The 22,925-nt window shown below is 56.8% G+C and overlaps 1 protein-coding gene across 2 annotated transcripts in view; it reads left to right on the plus strand.

Annotated features, from left to right (window-relative positions):
- Window positions 1-672: 672 nt before the first annotated feature.
- Window positions 673-22,925, plus strand: part of UBE3C (ubiquitin protein ligase E3C) — a 63,173-nt gene continuing 40,920 nt past the window's right edge. For both annotated transcript variants that reach the window (XM_090287736.1, XM_090287737.1), the window contains exons 1-10: window positions 673-791; window positions 6,779-6,832; window positions 8,140-8,214; window positions 8,647-8,793; window positions 12,008-12,123; window positions 14,015-14,172; window positions 17,801-17,954; window positions 18,259-18,479; window positions 18,915-19,069; window positions 21,257-21,444. In XM_090287736.1, the coding sequence (XP_090143862.1) occupies window positions 726-791; window positions 6,779-6,832; window positions 8,140-8,214; window positions 8,647-8,793; window positions 12,008-12,123; window positions 14,015-14,172; window positions 17,801-17,954; window positions 18,259-18,479; window positions 18,915-19,069; window positions 21,257-21,444 (1,334 nt within the window). In that variant the 5' untranslated portion in view covers window positions 673-725. The remainder of the gene's footprint in view (window positions 792-6,778; window positions 6,833-8,139; window positions 8,215-8,646; window positions 8,794-12,007; window positions 12,124-14,014; window positions 14,173-17,800; window positions 17,955-18,258; window positions 18,480-18,914; window positions 19,070-21,256; window positions 21,445-22,925) is intronic.

Consider the following 22,925-nt stretch of genomic DNA (forward strand, 5'->3'; position numbering starts at 1 on the left):
GACCAAAGGGTTGCAAGTCTGATCTCTGGTCCGGGTGCCTGCAGGAGGTGGCAGATCAATATTTTTCCCTCCCTGTGTCTCCCTTCCTCTCTGGTTTTTAAATTTGTATTTATTTATTTTTAGAGAGAGGGGAAGGGAGGGGGAAAAAGAAGGAGAGAAACATCCATCGGTTGCCTCTCGCGCGCCTCCAAGTCCGCTTCCCGAGAAAGGTGTGTAACCCGCAACCCAGTCCCGCTCAGCGGCGCGGGCGCCGGTGCTCGAGACCCCGCCCCCTGCATCACCCCGCCCCCCGCCGAGGCCCCGCCCCCAAGCAGGTCACCGGCGCACGTTCCCACGCTCCGACGCAGCGTCCATGACGGGCACGCGCGCGCCTGCGGGGCGCCGGGCGGAGCGCGGCGGCGTCATGGCGGGCGCGCGCACGGCGGCGGCGGCCGGCGGCCATCTTTCCTCCCGGCAGCTGTTCCCGGCGCCAGTGCGGGTCCGCTTGGCCGCGGCGCCCTCGCCTCCGCCGGAGCCGTGGGGAGGCGTGGATGAGGCCGGGGCGGGGAGGAGCAGCCCCCCGCTGTCGCCACCCCCCCACCCGAGGGCAGGCCCAGGCGGGCACAGCGCCCCGGGTGGGCGCGGGGTCGCTCCGCCGCGCAGCCGCTTCCTCCCGGCCGGGACCGTCCCGCCCGCCCGCCGCGCTCAGGGCCCGGGGCCCCTCCCAGATGGGATAAGCCGCAAAGATGTTCAGCTTCGAAGGCGACTTCAAAACGAGGCCCAAGGTGTCCCTCGGAGGCGCGAGCAGGAAGGTGAGCGCGGCGGTGCCCGCGGCGTCGGGGCCTCGGGGGCGGGGGGCGGGCGCGGAGCGGGGCGGCCCGAGCAGGTGCGCGGCGCGGGGAGGCGGGGCGGCCCGCCTGCCGGTGAGCGAGCGGAGGACACGGTGCTTCTCCTCGGGGGCGGGCTGCGCCGCTTGGTCCCGGCGCCCCCCGACGGGCCTCGGCCGCGGGAAGTGCACAGGGTGCGTGCGTCCGTGCCCGCAGCTCCGAGACGGCGGCGGCAGCGCCGATCGGCCGCGCGTCGGAGGCCGAGGCTGTGTCCGCAGACACTTTGCTGCCGCTGCGGGGCTCGGAGCTGCTCGGCGGAGGGCCGGCCTCGGGGCGTGCGCCTCGGGCGGGGTGCCGGACCCTGTGACGCCGCCGGGTCGCGTCCCCGCTCGCGGAAAGGCGCTCTGGGCCCGGACTCTCCGGGGGCGGCCGCCCTCGTCAGCTGTGCGAACTGTCGTCGTTCCCTCCCGCTTTTCACCGGCGTGGCGCCCCTGGCGCGCGCGGCCCTGCGGACGGGGGCAGAGGGCGGGAAGGGGTCTCCGCGGGTGGGCACCAGCGCCCGGGAGCGAGGCTGGTGGCACCGCCGTGCCCTCTGGAGCGAGCAGGGGGGCTGGCTGGGAGGCAGGGCCCGCACTCCTGGCTTCGTTGCCTCGCAGGAGCACAGCGCCGATGGACCCCGCTTCTCCCCGGGCGTTTTGTGGGGGGCGCGGCGGGGCGCACTCAGATGCGGGGCTGTCCTGGGCCGGAGCCCGGGCGCGCTCCATGTTCCCTGGCGGGCACCCTGGGATCTGCGGGCTGCTGCGCCCTGCGCTTCCTTGCCAGCACTTAGTAGTGTCCTTTCAGCTCTGGTGGGGTGCGCTTTCCTTGTAGTTCTGATTTTGCTTACCTTTTTTTTTTAAGAGAAACTTCACTGTGTGGTTGCCTCGCGCACCCCCAGCTGGGGACCTGACGTGCAGCCCAGGCCTGTGCCCTGACCGGGAATCGAACCCGTGACCCTTTGGTTCGCAGGCTGACGCTGAACCCACTGAGCCACACCAGCCACGGCTCCCTTGTTTAAAAGACAAAGTTATAATGACCTTTTCTCCATTTCTTAAATTATTTGAACTCTTCCCTTCTTTCTTGGCCTTAGTGGAAAACTGAATAGTTGCCACCTTTTGCATAAATACATCCATTTTCCCAAAAATAAATAATATATTTAGTGTTTATTTCTGAAGGCTTTGTGTAGGACCTGAAACATCATTATAACCTTCTTGGGACCGTAAGACCTAAACTAAAGGTGAGATTACAACAGAGAGCCATTGCGACATCCTGGCTTCCCGTGGGAGGGCTCCAGGGCGGGTGGGTGAGGGGCAGGAGGGGCCTCTGCGGGGCGGGGGGTGCGCAGAGTTAGCACGTGCTGGTTTCGCGGGCCCTGAGTCCCAGCGGCTCCCGCCTGGTAGCGGCTCTGCCGCCAACACCTGGCGGCGATGTGACTGGTGTGCTGGTGGCGCTCTTCTCTCCCGTGCGGTTAGTGCCCGGAAGGGTGTCTCAGGGAGTCGTCCGATGGCAAGTGCGGGAATCCACGGCGCCTCACGGCGCGGGCAGAGCAGGCGTGTGTGGGAAGGACGTGACAGCGCTTCACAGAAGGGACACCTGCCCTATAGCCCGTCTCCCGACGCCGGGGCTGGGCCGCCGCCTGCGTCCTTGGCTCTGCAGACTGGCTTTCTCCCCACCCGCAGATGGTCTTGGCCGGGTACGAGTTCCCAGTTCAGGTGTCCATCGGAGACAGTGGGTCTCCATTTTAGTTCCTAGAAGAGGGAATCTGATTGGGCTGGTGGTTGTCACCCGAGGAGCCGAGTGCGGGCAGGGGCTGCAGGCAGAGCGGCCTAGATGTGCCAGGCAGGGCGGGGTTGGTCCGTGCTCTAAGCGGGGAGTGCCTGCTGCGTGGACGTGGGCAGGGGTGTCCCACGGGCTGTGCACTGTGCGGTGTGAGACTCAGGAGAAACCTGGGACAGGCGCGCAGATCTGGGACCTACCCGCAGACGGTGGCTGAGAATGAGGAGGGAGGAGGCACAGAGCCTGGGACAAGGGGTAAGTGGGGTTGGGGTGACCCCAGAGCCTGGCGCTGCGGGGACACTGAGGGGAACCCAACCTGCTGACGGTCGAGGGCGCGTGTGCGGGGCAGCGGGAGCTGGAAGTCAGGCTGCAGCGTGGAGGGTGCGCAGGGAGTCAGGGGCCAAGGAAGGCCTTCGGTTTTCAGGTGGGAGAGACTTGAGCGTGGCGGAGGGAGGGAGGGCTGCAGGCCCTTGGGGTCCTGGCAGAGGCAACGGCGAGAGGAACCCGGTGAGCAGAGGGGCGAGTATTTTAGATTCAGAGGAAAGAAACGGATGCGGTCCAGAAGAGTTTATAGATAGGGAGGAAAACAAATTCCTTTTCAGATTTCCCATGGTTGTTAAGGTGGAAGTGGCAGTGGAATTAATATTTCTTGAATGTTCGTCTATTGCTGTTTTAAAAAAATGAATGGACTTTATTTCTTCGAGCTTTTCTAGGTTTACAGAAAGTTAGGCAGAGGTGCGGGTCCCTTATTCGCCCCTCCCCCGCCCTCAGGTCCCCAGTTATCAGCGTCTTGCATGAGTGCTGCTCCCTCCCCACAGCTGATGAGCCCGTGGTGACACTGCAGGGTTGCGTGTTGTGCTTCCTGAGGGTTTTGATGAACGTGTGTCCCCTGCCACGGCCTCACATGGCACGTCATTGCCACTGACGCACATACACACCTGCCCTGTCCTGGGTCCCGGTTTCAGTGACTCGAGGGACAGGTTTTACCTGCGTACTTGGATGATGCAGGGTTGTTAGCAGCCTGTCAGTGCTGCGGAGGGGGAACCCTGACCTGAAACAGATGGGGACTGGGCGTTCTGTTTACACTGGTAAGTGGAGGAAATTGCTAATGAAAGTACCCGGATGAAACGGCAGAAACCTCGTAGCTGGTTTTCTCTAAATCAAGATATCAATAAACATGCTGAAGTTCTTTTTAAAAAATGGTTAGCAGTCAACTGAGCATTCGATTTTTATGGTAATTATTTACCATATTTTTTATTCTAATGGGTAATGAAATTAACTTAAACTACATAAGACTTTCTTTTTTAAAAACCTCATTTTGTTACCACTAAGTTTATTAGCACAATGAAAGTTTTTCCCCCTCTTAAAACCATCTTTGCTGTATTTGTGGAGTTGGGTGGAATTTAATTTTCAGAGGAAATAAGGTCATGTGCCTAAAGCTCTCAGGTCAGGTAGAGAAGGTGTCTGTCACTTGCCTGGTTCACCTGCTGATGGCGAGACTGGGAGCCTCAGCGTGGAGGTGAGGTTGGCGTGGGCAGGACGTGGGGCAGTGGGAGCCGTGAGGACCGTCGGTTTGCGTGCAGCAGCTCCTGCTGAGTGTGCTTCATGCGTGGTCTCTGGCTGCTGCTAGGAACCCCTGACTTTTCTGGGCCAGTGGAATTGAAAAGGTGAAAGTGTTTTTAGGTATAAGTATGATAAATTGAAACCAAAAACTTGATAAGAGTGCTTTACCTGCCCTTCTATTCTAAATGCTAGCTTTGCTGGGTAGAGTAATCCTGGTTGTAGGTCCTTCCTTTTCATCACATTGAATACTGCTTGCCAGTCCCTTCCTGCCTGCAAAGTGTCCTCTGAGAAGTCAGCTGAGAGTCTTACAGGCACCCCTTTTGTAGGTGACTCTCTGCTTTTCTCTTGCTGCTTTTAAGATTCTCTTTAAGATTCTCTTTATCTTGAACCTTTGGCACTTAAATTATGTGTCTTGGTGTGTCCTCCTTGAGTCCAATGTGTTTGGGACTCTCTGTGCTTCCTGTATTTGTATGTCTGTTTCCTTTGCCAAATTAGGGAAGTTTTCTTTCATTACTTTCTCACATAAGTTTTCAGTTTCTTGCTCTTCCTCGCCTCCTTCTGGCTCCCCTATGGTACGGATGTTGTTGTGTGTCTTCATGTGTGATAAGGACCACGTTAGTGACCCACTGGGACATGCTTTTCTTATAAACGGAACTGGCTGCATAGAAGACACAAACCAAGATGATGAAGGTTTTGAAATCTGGTTTGTCAGGGATTGTCTGGGAGAGCGAAGGTATCCCACTGGGGACAAAACTCCGTCCCTGCCATGGAAGTGATGGGGCTCACCACAGAAGCCCCGTTACCCCTTCGGGAGCAAGAGGAAGGGCTTGTAAACAGCCTGACAGCAAGCACACTCTGGGCCCGGGGCGCTGCGTCTGCCGCTGCCTGTCGCCTGTCGGCCAGTGACCGCGGAGGGCGGGGTTGGTGCGGTTCTCTGGGTAATTCCGCGCCTGGGCCGCTGGCCATCTCCCAGGCAGGGCTGGGTGGCTGCTGCTCCCCACGAGCCGAGGGGCCGCCGACCTGAGCTCCAGTCACCCTTCGCTTCTCAGCCGCGAGCTGAGCAGAGTCTGTGAGGACACGTTCTGTCCAGCTTGTAAACTAGACACATCCTTTTAAAATCTGTTGGTGACTTCATGACAAACAGTCACGTAGACACGTGTGACGCCGTAAGAAGATCAGGACGGTTCCGAGCGCCCCAGCGGGTCAGCACAGGGTTTGACCGGTGTGTCCTGGCACCGGAAACCTGTCCTTTTGGACCTGAAGGCAGTCCCGAGAGTCTCAACAACGCAAGGCCAGCTAAGCCAGTACAACACCTGGTCAGGAGCCAGTGCGCCGACCCCCCAGCTATGGGGGGCTGTGGGCAGGGCCCCCACACTGGGAGCAGGAGGGTCTCCCCCTGACTGTTACTTTGAGAGGACTGTCAGGTCCTTGTGGAGTGCACCTTTACCCCGGAGGCGTGGGGTGCACGCCTGGAGCGTGGGGAGAAGAGCTGGGAAAACCGTGGGCCGTGTTGTGCGTACCACACTTAGAGTTACGAGGAGGGTGCCTGTGAGCGTGGTAGATGGGGAGACACAAGCCCGCCCCCTTTTAAAGATCAGGGTGGGAATGTTGCTGAATAAAAGGGACTCATGCAGAAAGTCAGACCCCGGGTGCTTTCTTGAAACAAAAGTTTTTTGAACCAGAATCACACTTAGTGTTTTCGTTAGCAATTCATTTTCGGAATCCAGTTCCCATTTATTAAATATTTAGTTCCTCTTGTATACCAAGTAACTTTTCAAAATTTAGTGTAACTGTAGGAAACAGGGTCATAGTGACTCCCAAACCAGTAGCAAAGTCATTGGTAACAAAGGGCAAATGTAATTAGAGGATCTCTGAGAAGGGAGCTCACAGCATTAGCATATTCAGGAATCACAGAAGGGGCATTTAGATGAACGCGTTAGATTGTACCTCCGGAGTATCCGGTCATGGAGAATCGGGGAAGGAGGGGAGGGGAGGGAAAACTAGTTGCTTTAGGGTGGGGAAGCTAATTGCTCTCACTTTAGGGTGGCAATTTCAGGGTGGGGAAGCTAAGACTATAAAACCAGTTTCCTTTGTCTACTTGGCGCGCACATTCTCCTGGCTGTGAGGGTGCGCCCGGCTCTGCAGACTCGTGAATAAAGGCCTCGCTTTACTGCTCACGTCCTGTGTCCCAGTTTTTATTGTGACCGTTTCTCACATAACTAATGATGAAAATAAGTTTTTTTGAAACCTGTTTTTAAATTTGGTAGCAGTAGAGAACGTGTTTTCATTGAAGTGCCTGCCGGGAGAACCGCAGAGCCCTGTGCAGCGGCGAGGACAGGCGCGAGAGCTGGCCTGCCACTGCTGCCGGCCCCTGGGCCTCTCGGGGCGCCCCAGGAGGGTCTCGTCCCCGCGCCGAAGCCGCTCTGTGTGTGAGGCGTCGGGTTTTGGTCTTAGGAACTGCGAGAAGGGTAACTCCTTGGGTCTCAGGCCTCTGGGGCCTCAGGTTTCTCATTAGGTCGGACAGTGTGATTGGATGGTGTTTAGCATCTTTTTTGGGTTGAAACATTCAATAATTTTTGTATCTCTGTTTTCAGGAAGAAAAGGCTTCTCTTTTACATCGTACTCAGGAAGAAAGAAGAAAAAGAGAGGTAAAAAGAGTTTGGTGATAGTCTACAGATAAGCATTTTCCCATGTCATGTAACTAAGCCTTGGTCTTGCTGTTTTATATACACGTATGTGTATGTTAAGTATGACGTACTGTGTGCATATGTGTGTGAGCACATGGAGCTTTAGGAGGGACTCTGGGTCTGTTGTGCCCTGTGGTAAGGCATTTATTCTGGAGCCGGCGTAGAAGGGTGGACAGGCAGGGCAGCCTCCAGAGCAGGTGGCAGTCCCAGGGCCGTGCAGCAGTGACACCTGTCAGACGGGACCGACCGCTCCGTCATGGCCGGGTCTGGCTCCTGACCTTCACTTTCCAGCGTTGTTAACCTTTGTGGAAATCTCAGTTCCCGCATCTTTGAAACAAGAGGAGCACGGGGAAGGTTATTGTGCAGGTGCCTGCGGAGTGTTTCTCGTGGCACACGGTGGGCGCTCACGTGTGGGGCCTGCAGTGTTTTGATGATGAGGAAGAATGCATGTTTTTGCTAGGTCTCTGAAGACAGTCTTGAGTCAATAAAAATCGGAGTTTTCTGCTTTGAAACAGGAACGTGAACCTGAAAATAGATGTTTGTGTTGTCTGTATTCTTTTAATATTTAAAAACTTCTAAAAACGTCTCCGTGTGCTGGTGGGATTGTGAAATAGTGGAGCCGTTGGGAGGGCAGTCTGGCGGCTGAGCGGTGTTCGCGTCACCCTGCGTGCGCCCAAGGGGAGTTAAAGCTTCGGCCCTGCGGCACCTGCTCGTGGGCGGCCCGGCGGCGCGGCCCCAGTCGCCTGAGGCAGGAGCAGCGCCCACGCCCGGCAGCCTGTCGGTGGACGAGCACGACACGGGGCGTCCGTGTGCTGGGTGCTCGTCGGCTGCGAGAAGGACTGAAGGCTGAGAACGGCGTACAACGAGGGGGAGCCTGAAGAACGTCATGCCTAGTGAGAGCGCCGGCCACGGATAAGCCACCCACCTGGGATCCATTACACGCAGAGGGCAGACGGGGCTGTTCCACTCAGAGAGAGCGTCCCAGGGGTTGCCAGGCCGGGACTAGGGGGAGGCGGGGAATGGGGTGACCGCTGATGGGTGGGTCCCGGGTGTTTGAGGAAGTGGGTGAGGAAAGGGTTCTACAGTCAGATGGTGGGAATGGCTGCACACATTTGAATGCCTGCGTGTTAACAGTTGTGATGGCACACGTGAGTGCGGGTTTTGTGGTGTGTGAATTACGGAGCTATAACGTTCCTACGTCTGTACCAACCAAATGTCCCCTTCACTGACGTCACTGATTCTCACGGGCTGTTGCCTCCTTTATTCAGGAAGAAAGGCGAAGACTGAAAAACGCAATAATCATCCAGTCGTTTATTCGGGGCTATCGAGACAGAAGGCAGCAGGTAAGTGTTCATGCTCTGAGGAAGAGGGAGGAAGGCCTGAGCGCTCATTTTAAAGAAGGACCTGGGACTCTGGAAGTGGGGCCCCTTTTGTGTGTATTTTTGTCTTCCTGTTTAGTGAGGGTTTATACTGATAAGAGCATTTCCCCCAATAACTAATGCCGTTAGTTTAGGGTTACATAGACGTATACATAGGTGAGTTTCTGGTTTTTTTTTAAATGGTGAAATACAAGCAGGCCAAACGGCAGCTAAAGACCTAAATCAGAGGACGCGGTGGCAGCCGGTCCCGTCCAGGGGCGGGGCTGTGCTCAGCCTGCTGCCGAGGACGCGGCCTCGTCCCCGGCCGTCTGCCCCGCTGCCATGGAAGTGGCGCCTGTGCCCGCAGACCCTCACGGTGCCCGCCTCTGCGCTGATCTCGCCTTGTTCTCTTTGCAGTACTCCGTCCAGAGGCGAGCCTTTGACCGCTGCGCCGACCTGTCACAGCCTGGTGGCACTTTTCCCATTGCTAATGGCCCCGGCCTTACCCTTCTGGTGAGGCAGCTTCTGTTCTTCTACAGACAGAACGAAGACTCAAAACGTTTGGTGAGTGTCAGCTGCGCTGCAGCCTGCCCGTGGTTACATGACCTCCCGCCCTCGCACTGCGGCGAGGTAACCCTCTGGGTCTCCCGTTCGTGAACTCGTTCTCAGCCAGCGGCCGTAGGTCACCTTCGTGCTCACGCGCTTTACCTCTTAATGAGCGATAGGTTTTCGACTCCTTTTTTATTATGGGAAATTTCATATATGAGAAAAAGTAGAATAATCGTTGGGCCACCGTCTGTGCTCCCGTGACGGTCTTGGGAGGCTGGCTTCATGCAGAGCCTGCCACCCCGGGCTTTCGGTCCCTGCGGAGCGAGGCCGTAACTGTCTTACCTGTGATCTGTGAGTACTTCACTATAAACCCCTCAATTCCAGGGTCTCTGCTTTTTTTTTTTTTTTATCTTGACCTGAGGACATGCTAATTGATTTTAGAGAGAGGGAGAGAGACATCGATTGTACGTGCCCCAACTGGGGACCAAACCCACAACCCAGGAGTGTGCCCTGAGTGGAATCAAACCCACAGACTTCCAGTTCACAGGACAACGCTCCAACCAGCTGAGCCACACTGGCCCGGGCAGGATCTCTTTCCTAAAATACCCAGGTAGAATTGGATTACTTAGATCTTTAGGCTCCCGGTGTTATTAGGGATGAGGAGCAGCGTGTGATAATGGGCGGAACATACATGAATGGATAGATGAGTAGTAGGTGCCGAGGACAACCGCAGACTGTGTTGCCATCGGGGTTTGGCTTCAGACCCCAACCTTGCTTCCTGAGTGAGCGCAGCTGGGCCGCAGGAAGAACTGGCCGCCCAGCGGGGCCGGTCTGGAGCGGCCGTGCCCACGGCTCCACTGCGCTCAGCTGCTTGAGTGCAGGCTCTTCCAGCGTCCGCCTAGAGCCGAGGAGGAGGGGGCTCAGGAAGGCCCCGCAGCAGGTGGCTGCCTTCCCGCTGGGGCGGCCCGTCCAGGAGTCCTGCACTCCGCCGTCCAGATCACAGACGGGCGGGGGTGTGGGGCTGTCAGCCAGCTGGCTCTTGCAGCGCCCCATCTGTGGGGAGCTGCTCCTGCCCCTCTGGGTACAGCAGGGCCTGTGGGCAGTGCCCGCGGTTCCCCGGGGGCCGGGGGAGGGCGCGCACGGGCTCCAGGCCTCCAGCGACCACGAGGCTGGACTCGTCTGCAGCGTCTGACACCCTGATGGGACTAAATGCCATCAGGCCCGGCTCACGGGCCAGGAGTGGCCCTGGCTGTGCAGTCTGCACACAGAAATGCAGCACCGGGCTGCACACGTGGGGGCATCTCCTGCCCGGTCTGCGGGTTCCCTGGTTTCCCCCCGCGGGGCGTGCTGCCGCCTCTGGTAGCTTTTCTGCGGTGCTCCATGCGGAACTGAGCACGTGGCTACGCCATCCTCGTGCCTCCCTCTGTTTTAATGACTTTATATACGATCTCTGCTAAAATAGTGTACCGTGGTGTTTTGTTGTTTTGTGTGTGCACAGATTTTAGTTTTTTTAAAAAATTATTCTGGAGTTAAGAATGGCTTCACTTCTGTTAAGTTTTCTTGGCCTGTCCTGCTGAAGGCTCCCAGCGCTGTCAGATGCTCCCCAGTGCAGTTTGCGTTGACTGAAGAGGTCGGTCGTCCGGCTCTGCCTGCCCCGATGGGTCCCCCGGAGCTGCTCCCCTGCCCCTGACGTCCTGAGTGGTTGGACGGCCGCTCTCCAGCCCCGCCTTCCCTCTGCAGGTCCTCCGCCCCCGTCTCCTCATCGCTTTCGTGGTTCACACCTCGGGCACTTGGGGCCTGCCCTCCGTCCACGTCCCGAGAGAGGATGAGTGAGAAGGGCAGTTTCACAGCTGCTCACTTGCGTTTAGTAGATGACAGGGTTGAGCACGGTGTTTAACTGGTGACACCACAGCCCTCTGGGTGGGATCGGTGTGTCTGTCACCGTGGTAAACACGGTCCCAAACTCCAACCCGGAAAGCGTTCGGGAGGGCGTCTGCTGCTGCGGGCGCCTGTCACTCTGCAGACCATGTGGGGCGTTGCTGCTTCGTCGATGTGTTTATACCCGTGTTCTTGTGACCCTTGCGTGCTCCCACGAGCCTCCCACAATGTTCAGCTGCTGTGTGTTCTGTCCCTGGATAGTGCCCATGCCACGGAGCGCAGGGCGTCTGCATCACCCTGGGCCGCGCGAGCAGCGAGGCTCACGCAGGAAGAGCGCGCGCGCAGGGTGGCACCGGAGTGGCCACGGTGCTTTCCGCCCAGCCCAGGACGCGCTGCGGAGGGTGCGGGGCGCTTTTGCAGTCCTGTTGTAACTGCTTGATGCCACCTGGTGTCCCACGGGCGCTGCTCTTGGGGAGACGCCCTTAGAGACAGCGGAGGAAGGCCTTGCAGCTCCTTCTCATGAGCCCCGTTCAGGGGACCGCCTTCACCCGCCTGGTTCCCAGTGGGTTTCACATGCTGAGCGAACAGCGCTTACAAATGCAGTGAGGTGCAGGGGGGTCCGTGTTGGGTACTGAGTTTTTAAAATCGCCTGTTACAGCTGCATTCGTACAGATAGGCCCCCGGGTGCAGGTCAGGTGGGGACCTCTCTGATACGTGCTGAGCCCGCTGCCCGCACACGGGCCTGACCTTTTCCCCCAGCTGCACTGGGTACCACTGACGAAACCTTAGGACATTTAAAGTGCGCACCATGGTGAGTTTGTGTGCGTGAGCACTATGAAAGGGTTCCTTCCGCCTGCTTGAGTACCACATCCATCACCTCGCGTGTTACATACCTGGCCTTCCTCTGGGCATAGCGGGGCCACGTGCATGCCTCTCCTCCCAGGATTTCGTGGAGTGGGGGGAGTGGAGGACCTAGCAGGAACGGGTGCTGGAGACACGGGTTCCCCTGTGACTTACGATTAACATTGGGTTTCTCCTCTACGGTATTTTTATTGTGGTTTGCTGAGTTTTGCGAACGACCTGTTTTGGTTTCAGATCCACAGGAGTTCTGAGTGTCCATGGTTCTAGTGATAAAGTCAGTGCTTTAGCTGGACACTGCAGTGCCGTTTCACGGGGGCAGCCGGCAGTGTGGCGTGCCTCTCGGTGAGGCAGGCCTGGGGGGTTCGGCTCACCGTGCCCGATCAGCGTGGATCGTGTGTCTGTTTGCCCCGCAAGGACACCTGAAAGGTCACGAGGTTTGCTGAACAGTTGGTGCCATGGGTCGGAGCTGTAATGTGTTTTGCTGTTTCAGATTTGGATGTGCCAGAACCTGATTAAATACAGCACCGTGTTTGTCCAGCAGCTGGATGGATCGGACAGACTTACGTGCTTGTTTCAGATAAAGAGGCTGCTGAGCCTCTGCTGCAGGTAAGCCGCACCGTCGGTGGCCGCGCGTGTGGGCCCGGTGGTCACTTCAAATGTCTGCATGGGCACGCGCTGGCGGGTGCTGCTTTCTGGGACGGGGGGGCTTTGCTCGTTCTTGGTCCTGTGGAGGGTTCCGTGTGTTACAAGTTTTACTCCTGGTGAGTCCGGCTTGTAGAAATTAAAATGCAGATAGGAACGCCACCCATGTGAAGTGCGCTGGGGAGGGGGCTGGAACTGCAGACCCTGCTCGCTGGGGAAGGGCCGGCGGAGTGAGGGTCCCTGCTCGGGGAACCGCTAGGCCGCTGCGGGGGCACACGCCCCGCGGGGACTGAGGCGTGGGCTTGAGATAAGGCGCTTCCGGGCCGCCTTGGATTCCGTCTGCAGGACAGCATGTTTGAGGGATGGAGCTCTGAGGACCTAAGGGAAAGAATAAGTAACACCTGTGCCATTTTTTAAACCATTCCCTCTGTCTAGGCAGTCGCAACATTTTTAAGTGATTCTGAGCCTTTAATATAATTTCAGTTAATTTTCTAGAAGCTCCAAGTAGCAAAGTTGATTTAGGATCGCTGTCAGAACTAGGCCTTGTCAGCTGAGCTGGTTTAAGAACTAGGGAATACCTTCACATCCCCCACCTGGGTCCACGGGGGAACATGCGCTCCGTTTGCTCCTGCCTCTGCATACGTGTGCTGTCTTCCTGAGCGTTTGAGGGGACGGTGCGGACGTCACAGCCCTTCACCCAGTTCCCTGTACGTCCCCTGAGACCAGCACGCTGCTGTCCTCCCGTCCGAGGACACGCGCGGGGATTCCCCTCAAGGGCTCCACACTCGCATTTCCTCTGGTCTCTCAACAAGTCCCCTCCTGTCTGTGCTCACGGTCGCCAGGCCCACACCTCTCACCTCGTCCCTCTGTCGTGCACCCCTGGAGTCAGGTCCCGCCGGTCCTGTGGGCTGGACGTGGCTGTCCTGAGCGCGGTCCTGTGCCCTCTGCCCTCCCTGCTGTGGTGCTGGCATCCACTCGGCTCAGCTCGTCCCCGGACGCTGGATTCAGGGCGGCATCGTTACGGGGGCGTGTTTCAGTGGCGGGATCCCTGTAGGGAGTGCCCGTGTCCTTCGGGCATGGCCCTGGGAGGGACCGAGAGCTGCTCTGCTTTCTGTGACCAGTGACGTTCTGGACGCTGCCTGTGCTTCCCGGAGAGCCCCCGGCCGGGGACCCCCACCCCGGAGGAACCCGGTTGTGTTAAGAGGGTGGGGCGAGGAGGCGCTGCATCAGGGGCTGTCCCAGGCACGTGAGGGCCAGCCAGCGGCCTCCCTGCCGTGGGCGGGCGCAGGTCCCGGGGGAGGGGCGCGTGCATGCTCCTGCTCTGCAGCCTCCTCCTCTCGGTGGGGATTTCGGACGACGGGGGGCCGGGAGGCAGGGCTCTGTTTCAGAGGCTGACCCTCCCCTTCTGCCTGTAACTTTCACATAATCCTCTGTAGTCAGAACGGTAGATGGCGGAGGGCCGGAAATATGCGTTCGCTGTTCCGCAGAGGGGATGGTGCAGGGGTGGCGAGTCTTGAAGGCGTCTGCGGAGGAGAGAAGGGCCCTTCACGGAGAAGAGCTGCGGCGGGTGGTCCCTGGGCCTCCGCAGGCTCGCGCTGCCTTGGGGTCTTCGCGCTCCCCCGTCTCTCTCTGTCTCGGGGGCTGCGCACGTCCTGCCTCTGAGCCCAGTGCCAGTGTAATATGGACTCAAAAATAAGTGTGAAGGACCAAGTTTGGTATTTCCTTGCCTGTCTGGGTCAGGGCCATTTTCAGGGACACCCCAGTAGGAGCACAGAGTGGCTCAAACCCTCACCGCAGCGAGTGCCGGGGGTGGCGCTTGCCGTCCGTGAGTGTGAGCACGTCTCCTGTCTCACAGGCTGCTGCAGAGCTGCAGCGACGACAGTTTGAATGTTGCGCTTCCGATGCGGATGCTTGAGGTGTTCTCGTCCGAGAGCACTTACTTACCTGTTCTACGAGATGCCAGCTCTGCGGCGTCAGTCACGGAACAAGTGCTGCACTCCATGGTTCAAAACGGTAAGCGGGGCGGTCGGAGCCGGGGCCAGCTGGGGGTGGGGGCGGCGTGCCTCCACTCTCCCTCCGAGCATCGGATGTGACTTGGCACAGATGCCCGTGCCAAGCTGTGGGAGCGCCTGCTGGGGTCCCACCTCTGACACCTGTCCTCGCCTCCACCCAGCTTGACCTTTGCGATGTGTTCAGTCTCCTCACTGTTCTTGCCACTTGTCGTGAAGTGAGAGTGTCCGCTGCCAGCGTGGTCATGGGCATGCCAGTCGTGCTGTGCCTGCCGTGCAGGGACCAGGACACACACCTGTCTCACCGAAGCCGTGTGGTCGTCACCGTATTTCATAGGGGGGAGGACACAAAAGGCACGGGTCTCATTCTCACCAGTAACCACTGATTTGGATATCTTGAGCGTGTCGGCTGTCTCCCGTGGGTAGAACATGGATTGTTCTCACTGTCTCGATTTTATCGCTGTCAATGTCAGCGGGTCCACTGACCGTGGAGCATCGTCCACGAGAAATCTCTGGCACGAAACTCCGCAAACCACCGTTGACATGTTTGATCAGTCACAGCGCCTCCTGCACACACGGCACAAGTCTTTTTTTTTTGCATTTCAGTTGTGTTTGTACCTTTCTCGAAGTAATGAAGCATAATATGCTGAAAATGTGATGTGTTTTCTCCCGTCTTCAGTATTCAAATGACTGCACAAAAATTCCCCAGTTTTGATAAGTTTTTTTAACACATGCTGGTAGGACAGCTGCCACCATGCAGTCTAACAGTTGTTTCGAATGGAGTTAAAGACACTGAGCGCTGCTGGAGCCCTCGCAGGGAAAGCTCCGGACGGGCCCCTCGGCCAGCCTGGCGCTTGGCTCACTTGAGTTTCCTTCCCCGGCTGGGGTTGTGGCTTTGGCACACTGACCTCTTCTCGGGGGCCGCGCTGCTGCCATGTCACTGCCCGGGTCTGAGGCGCCTCTGAGGACATGTCGCTGCCACTGTTTTGGAGAAGGACTGAAATACGTGTGGTTTTAAAACACTTACGATGAATTAAACAATATGAAAGAAAGCAACAGTTAGAGTCTGACTCCTGTGTTTTCACAGATGGGGTCAGGTCCTTGGGGCTTGTACGATCAGTCACGTGAGAAACACGCGTCTCAGTCGGCGTGGGCTGCGTGCAGTGCTTGTGGAGAAGCAAAAACGCGGGCGCTTCCGTTCTCGAGGGGCCGGGCCGCTCTCGGTCAAGTGTCGCTGACGGAACCCTCGGGATTAAAGCTGTGAAGAACAAGTGAAAATGCATCCCCACCTTACTGTTGGGCTTAGATTTTAATAAAAGAAACCCTGTTTCGTTTGCTGAAAGATTAGAGAATTAAGAGGCAAATTTTGAAAGTCCAAGCATACGGGCTTTAGGTGCGTCCTGATTCAAGCTGACTAGTTAAATAAAATTTACAACGTGAGGCGATTGGGCACTTGAACACTGAACAGGTGTTTGTGATACTAGGAATTGCTATTAGTGTATTTTAACTTTATAATGAAGTTTTTAAGAAAAATGAAGTTCTGGAGACTTCGGATCAAGATGGAGGCGCAGGTAAACACACCTTGTGTCCTCGCGCAACCATAGAAAAAATTATAACCAGGCCTTGGAACGAGTAACACCCAGAACCGTCAGAAAATCGAGCTGCATGGAAGTCTAGCAATCAAGGACTTAAAGGAGCCACATTCATCCAGACAGGCAGGCGGGGCAGAGACGCGGGGACAGGTGGAGAGGCAGTAGAACGCACGGCCCCGTGTTCACGTGTGGTGGGTAAAAACCGGGAGCGAGCAGCCCCAGCCCCAGGCCAGGCCTCACGGCCCAGGGTTCCAGTGCCAGGAAGATAAGTCACCATAATGTCGAGCTGTGGAAACTGGGGTGGGTGTTGAGGCCGTGGGAGAGCCTGTGCTTATAGGGCCCACAGGGACTGGGTACTTGGGCTGACCCACGCCCTCTGGGATTCGGCACCAGGGCAGCAGCTAGAAGGGCACCAAGTTGCATGTGGAGAGCAACTGAAGAGCCTAGAAAAAGGGCAAGAGCCAGGCAAACCTCCAGAAGCCAGGTAGCGGCATTGTTCCCTCTGCGAGCCCTCCCCCCACACAGAGCCACAAAGTGGTGACAAGGGCTGTACCGCCCTGGCAGTTACCTAAGGCTCTGCCCCACACCCCCTAACAGGTGGCTGAGACGGAGTCAGAGCAGCTCCACCCAACACAGACCCACACACAGGGAGACCACCAGACAAGGAGGGAGAGAAACATGGCCCAAAGGAAAGAACAGAACAGAACCCCAGAAAAAGAAGTAAGTGAAATGGAGATAACCTACCAGATGCAGAGTTCAAAACACTGGTGATCGGGATGCTCCAGGAACGCAATACTTCAACACCATAAAAAAGACCCAGTCAGAAATGAAGGTTTCATTAAGTGAAATAAAGAAAAATTCACAGAGAACCAACCGGGAAAGGGAAGAAGCCAGGATTCAAATCAATGATTTGGAACAAAAGGAAGAAATAAACATTCACCCTCAACTGAAAGAAGAAACAAGAATTCAAAAACACAAGGGAAGGCTTAGGAACCTCTGGGACAACTTTAAATGTACCAACATCTGAATCACAGGGGTGCCAGAGCAGAGAGGAAGAGCAAGAAATTGAAAGCTTATGTGAAAAAACAAGGAAGGAAAATTTCCCTAATTTGGTGAAAGAAATAGACATACAAGTCCAGGAGGCACAGAGAGTCCCAAACAAGGTAGACGCAAAGAGGACCACACCAGGACACATCATCATTAAAATGCCAAAGGTGAACAATAAAGAGAGAATCTTAAAAGCAGCAAGAGAAAAGCAGAGAGTTACCTACAAAGGAGTGCCCATAAGACTCTCAGCTGATTTCTCAAAAGAGACTTTGTAGGCAAGAATGGACTGGCACCAAGCCATTATTACATGAAATCTCAAAGGGACTTACTTAATAAAAAGAAGATCAAAACTATGAACATTAAAATGACAACAAACTCACAGCTATCAACAACTGAATCTAAAAAATAAAATCCAACCAAGCAAACCAGAATAGGAACAGAGTCATAGATGTGGGGATCATTGGGAGGGTTATCAGCTGGGATGGGGGGGGGAGAAATGGGGAAATGGTGCAGGGACTAAGAAGCATCATTGGTTGGTACAAAACAGACGGGGAAGTTAAGAATAACATAGAAAAGGGTGACGGCAAAGAACTAACATGCACGACCCATGGACATGAACTTAGGGGGGCGGGAGTGCTGGAGGGTGGAGGAGGCCAAGGGGGAAAAATTAGGACAACTCTTAATAGCGTAATCAATGAAATACATTTTTTTTTTAAGAGGAATGACGTTCTTGTCTTCGGCAGTGCACCGAAGTGGTCATGTCTTGGGCCTGCGTGCCCCAGGCTGGGCGGTGCTGGGCGATGGGCCCGCGGGGCTTGTCACCCGCTTCCAGGCGCTCGTGTTTGTTGATGCAGTTTTTTTAATAAAAAGTTGAAGAATTCACTTAAGTTCGGACCGATAAGGGGTTTATAAAAAGTATTGTAAAACAGACCCGTTTTGTCCCTCGTCGTAAGAAAATGACCGCATTTTACCTGCGTGTTCCCTTCCCTTTAGGGTACTACAGGTCTCTCTACTTGCTGATCAACAGCAGGCTCCCGCCAAGTGTTGAGTACTCGGATGCAGCGCGAGTCCCTATCGCGGAGGCTTTGCTAGAGGGCGTTCTGAAGCCCTTGCGCTTTCCCTACAGCTCCTGCCCAGAGGGTGCCAGGTAGGAGCGGGTGACGGTTCCTTCCCGCAGTGACGTGGTGTCTGTATCCCACAGTAACGTGGACGCAGGGCACTACCTTGTAGAACAGGCTTGAATGTCAGGTTTTCTTTCAAAGAAGAATGGACTTGTTGTGTGTGGCCTGCTCCCTGATATAAATTTATGATTCTGCAGACCTGGTGGTTCTCCTGCAGTTCTTTCTGGGCGCTGTGGCTGGGACTGACTGCTTCGCTTCAGTTAGTTCAGAAGGCTGGCTTGAAAGTTGCTTTAATCGCTGATTTTATGAAAAGTGTGTCTTTCCTTCCAGGCGGCAGGTGTTCACAGCCTTCACAGAGGAGTGTCTGGCGGCCCCGTTCACAGAGCAGGTTTTCCACTTCATCCTCCCCGCGCTCGCTGACACCCAGGCTGCCTTCCCCTTCGAGCCCTTCCTGGAGGCCCTGCTGTCGGTGGAGAGTGGGGGCTCCGGGTCCCGCGGGGGTGCGCCCTGGCTCTTCTACACCGTCTTAACCGTTGGCGAGCATTACCTGGGTAGGAGGACCGATGGGTGTTCCCCGAGCCCCTGGGGGCTGTGCCACAGGGCCGCCGAGCGAGGGCGGCCAGGGCGGTGGATGATCACAGCCCTGCAGCAGGGACTTCCTGGGGGTGCCCTGGGCGTGGGGTGGTCCTGGGCAGGGTCCCTGGGGGAGTGCCGGGCACTTGCTGTAAGGCCACTCAGGCTAGTGGGCTTTAGTGTTGAGTGGGAGAACAGGGGTGCCCGCCAGGCTATCTCCCCGTTCATGCTCCACTTCTAATGTTCTCGGGTTAGTGCATCTGCCTCGAATGCCCCGCAGCCCACGCGCCCGCACACGGCTGTCAGTGTTGCGGTGGGGGCTGGTCGCCAGCGCCTGTCCAAGTGTAAGGACAGGGGTACCCGTTTTCCAGTTTCTTTTGAACCGCCTGTGACTATTACGTTGCTTCACAAAGGGACCCTCTCCGAGGAAGGCCTGCTAGTGTACCTGCGCGTGCTGCAGACCTTCCTGTCCCAGCTGCCGGTGTCGCCTGCCAGCGCGAGCTGCCAGGACTCAGCTAGTGACTCCGAGGACGACAGCACAGAGGCGGACCAGCAGAGGGGTGCGCCGGTAAGCTCCCGCAGACGCCGGGTCGGGCTCCCAGCGTCTCTCCTTCTGCCCTCTGCCTCTGTGCGTAAGGGACGCAGGAGGGCACTTTTGCCGGGAAGCCCTCAGGCTGTGCGAGAGGGGCCCCTCATCTCTGCAGCCGCACCCGCCTCTCCCAGAGGTCACCGTCCACACACAAGCGCTGACGGAGGTGCCCCGTTTGGTGTGCGGGGCTCGCGCACAGTAGGTTCTGCTGCACAGCCGCGTGGTTTCTGCTCAGGGAGAACCCCCTAGGGCTGAGCTGGGGGCCCGAGAAGGCTGTTCCGAGGGCTCACGCCCACGTCTGTGTCTGTGAGAGGTTTTCATTGACGACAGCTTCATGGGCGTCCACGTCACCATACAAGTCACCCTTCCAGTGGTGCTTCGCACGGTTAGCCTAACCGGGCGGCCCGCGCCACGACCGAATTCGGAGTGTTTCCTCATTCCCGGCAAGAACCCGGCCCGTCGGCCTCCCCACCACCCCCCGACCCCCAGCCCCACGGCGGGAGAGGCCACGTTCCTTCTCGCCCTCCAGCGAGCACCCGGGAATGTCCTTGGTAATTTTTGACCCTTTACGGATGGTAAATATCCTGATTTATTTTAAAATGAAGTTAAGCTTACTGTCCATTCATTTCCCGTTTCTTACCCAGCATCGTTTACTGTGTGTTTTTGTTTTTATCTTCAAATGACTTTTTTTTTCATATTTTTTAAATTGTGTTTTTCCCCATCCCCATTTATCCCTCTCACAAGGGATAAGAGCTGTCCATTATATACACACGTGTTTTGTGTCTCAGTGACACGCCTGCCGCCGGCCTCTTTCTCTGACTACACAACTGACAGCTTAAGGTGCGGCTCCACTCGGGTCTCAGCGTCTTCCTGTCAGTTACCACGCAGCCTGACCTCAGGAGGGACGCAGGGCCGAGCGTCAGGTTTCCTGGGAGGCCGGTCCTCGGGTGGAGTGCAGAGGGAGGGTGTGGGTGCTGCCCCCTCGGGGGACAGACAGCTCACTCGCATGGATGGGGAAGCGTCTTGGCCCCTGTGGGGCTTCTGGCGGCCGCCAGGGCATCTGCGCGCACTCAGGACTCTGCACCAAACGTGGACTCGTCGTGTGGCCCCAGAGGAGCGGGTGCCCTGCAGGCGGATGTAGGGACACCTCGTTTTCAGGATAGTTCTTAATACTTAGCGACCTTCTCGAGAACCCGAGGGACGAGGGGTCTTCTTTGGATGTGCAGTGTAGTGGGCATCCACGTGTAGAAGCTGTGGCTGTGCTGCCGGGACCTCTGGCCCCGCACCGTGGACACGGGCGGACGCGGGCGGTGGCACACGGGACACGGGCCGGGCTTGTCCACTGCGCCCACACCAGGAGCGCCTCCCAGGGTGGCGGGTGCGGGTGCTGCTTCCGTCTGTGGACGTTTTCCTTGGGAAGAGCACGCTACGGCAGCGGGCACCTGACGCAGTTTTGACGCCTGGCTCTAACATTTTCTGTAGGCCCATCGCGTTCAGAGAGTCAAGGTTGCCAGTTAGGGTTACTGCTTTTAACTCTAAGACGATGTTTTATTTGGTAGATTAGTATAACTCGCATAAATTGTATCCATCCCAACTTTCACACAGCACAGTCCACAGGACTTAATATTTTATGTGTGTGTTTATATTTACTTATGTGCACATACATACGTACATACATACATACATGGAGAATGTGTGTACCTTTGGGTAATCCCCCAAATTAGTAAACTGTAGAGCATTTGCTCAGGCTTTCTTCCCGTGAATCAGGTCTTCTAGAGAAATTAAGATGTAAGATAATGGATTCATATATTTCATTTAATTGTTTTTAAATGTACTTTAATCTGTTTCACTTAAACTGATCCCTCAGATAATTTAAAATGGAAATTCTGTCCACGATAATATACAGTCACAGAGGTAGGCTTGGTGCGCCGCAATCTAAAAACGGGGACCGAATCTCTCAAAACGTGGACGCTGAAAATACTGTCGCATCAGGAGGCAGGAGTGGGTGTCTGCTCTGGAGTTCATATTCCTCGCTGTGGGACGCGGGTAACGGTCACGCCTGCCTCGCGTGGTGACCTGAAGAGCGACGGGCTTCCCTGTGTGTGTTGCGAGAGGTGCGTTCCCACAGCGTGTCCCTAACGTGCGGCTCTTCACCGTGTGTTGCAGGCGGAGGGACGACTGTCGCTGCCATGTGTCACGGAGGAGTGCCTGCGGAAGCTGGACACGAAGCAGCAGACGAACGCGCTGCTCAGCCTGGTGTGGCGGGACTCGGCCAGCGAGGAGGCCTTCACGCTGATGGCCTGCGTCTGCCACACGCTCCTGGTGCAGCAGCGCATGATGGTGCCCCGAGTCAGGCACGTGCCCGCGCGCTGGCTTCCCGTCCTCCTCTGGGCGCGGCTCTCAGTCCGTCGCCGCAACTGCTGTTGGCCAGTAGGGCATGGCCCGGGGTCTCCTGCCCGAGCGCTCCTGGACACAGAAGTCAGGTTTCTCCCCCAAGCCAGCGAGCCCTGCTTGAGTCCTCCCCAGACTGGGGAGGCTCTGAGGCGCCCTGAGCGTCTGTCATGTCTCGGGCGCGAGGGGTCTGGTCCCAGCCGCCCGCTGAGGCAGTCGGGCACGTGCCTGCAGTCCCGGAACCCACGCGGGCGTGTTGCTGTAGCTTCTCCGTCCTGCTCTGTTCTCAGGGACCTCAACCGGTCACTCTGGCTCCCCCCAGTGTCTGCTTTTCAAAACTTGGAAATAATCTTTAAGAGGAACAAAACATGCAAGTTAAAATGGCTAATTTGTGCTTAGATCACTGTGACGTGATCTTGAACTTTTTTCCTCTATTTTAGGTGATAGTTGAGCAGCTTCTTAGGAATTTAACGGAAGAACATTTAACAGAGCGCAGTGCTGCAGAATGCTTAGCAGGTCTTATGGGAACTGGGAGGCAGGCCCCGGGGCCTGCTGTGCCCAGTGATGGACGTCACTCTCACAAGCTGCCGCCCACGATGCGACCGGGGCTGCTGCCTTGCGTAGGGGCGCGTCCTTGGAAGTGCAGTGGGGGGGGGGGGGGGGCGGTGTCGGCACAAACCGCCTTTTCCCTGGGACGGTGGTGGCTCATCAGGCGCTGACAACCGCGGAGGTGGCCAGCTGCCGCAGGCTGAGGTCCTCCCAGGTGACAGGCACTCGGGCCCGCTGCGCTAGAGCGGGCTGGGGGGCTGAGGGGCGCAGAGCCCACAATTGTGGGCGGGAACCACCGGCCCCAGGCTGCACGCGTGGCTCGGGTCATGGGCGCAGTGCCCGTTTCCTCCGGGACACTGCCCCAGCAGCTTACTGACGGGGCACGTGTGTCAGGTTTTAAGTATTTAGAATGTTTTTCATAGCTCATGAAATAGCAGATAGGCCTCCTTGAATGGTTGTAGGTTTTTAACTGCTTTCAACTTCTTTAAAGAGGCGTGTAAAACAGGGTCGGTAGGTTTCCAGGCCAGTGACTTGCTCTCGAGCGCCCAGGCCCCTCCAGCCCCTCAGTCCCAGGTGGGGGTCTGCAGCCTCAGTCCCTGTGTAACGCTGTGGGAAGAACCGTGGAACAAGCCACTTCCAAGGTACCTGTTTAGGTAAAAAAAAAAAAGGAAGAACGAGAACAATGCAATGACCACTTCATGTGTCAGAAAGGGGGAACGTCAGAACGCGTCAGATGCTATCCACACCGCTCTGCAGCTGCTTTTTGTCACCAACACCTGTCTGTGGAGGTGCCCCACAGGCCTTCAGCAGCTCCAGCGGTCCCCGAGGCTCTGCTCCCTGAGGGTCTCTGGTCCCTGAGACTCTGTGGTTCCTTACGCCGCGCGGTCCCCCACTC

Source organism: Furipterus horrens, unplaced genomic scaffold (genome assembly GCF_987537825.1).
Source record: "Furipterus horrens unplaced genomic scaffold, mFurHor1.1.pri manual_scaffold_9, whole genome shotgun sequence".
NCBI lineage: Eukaryota > Metazoa > Chordata > Mammalia > Chiroptera > Furipteridae > Furipterus > Furipterus horrens.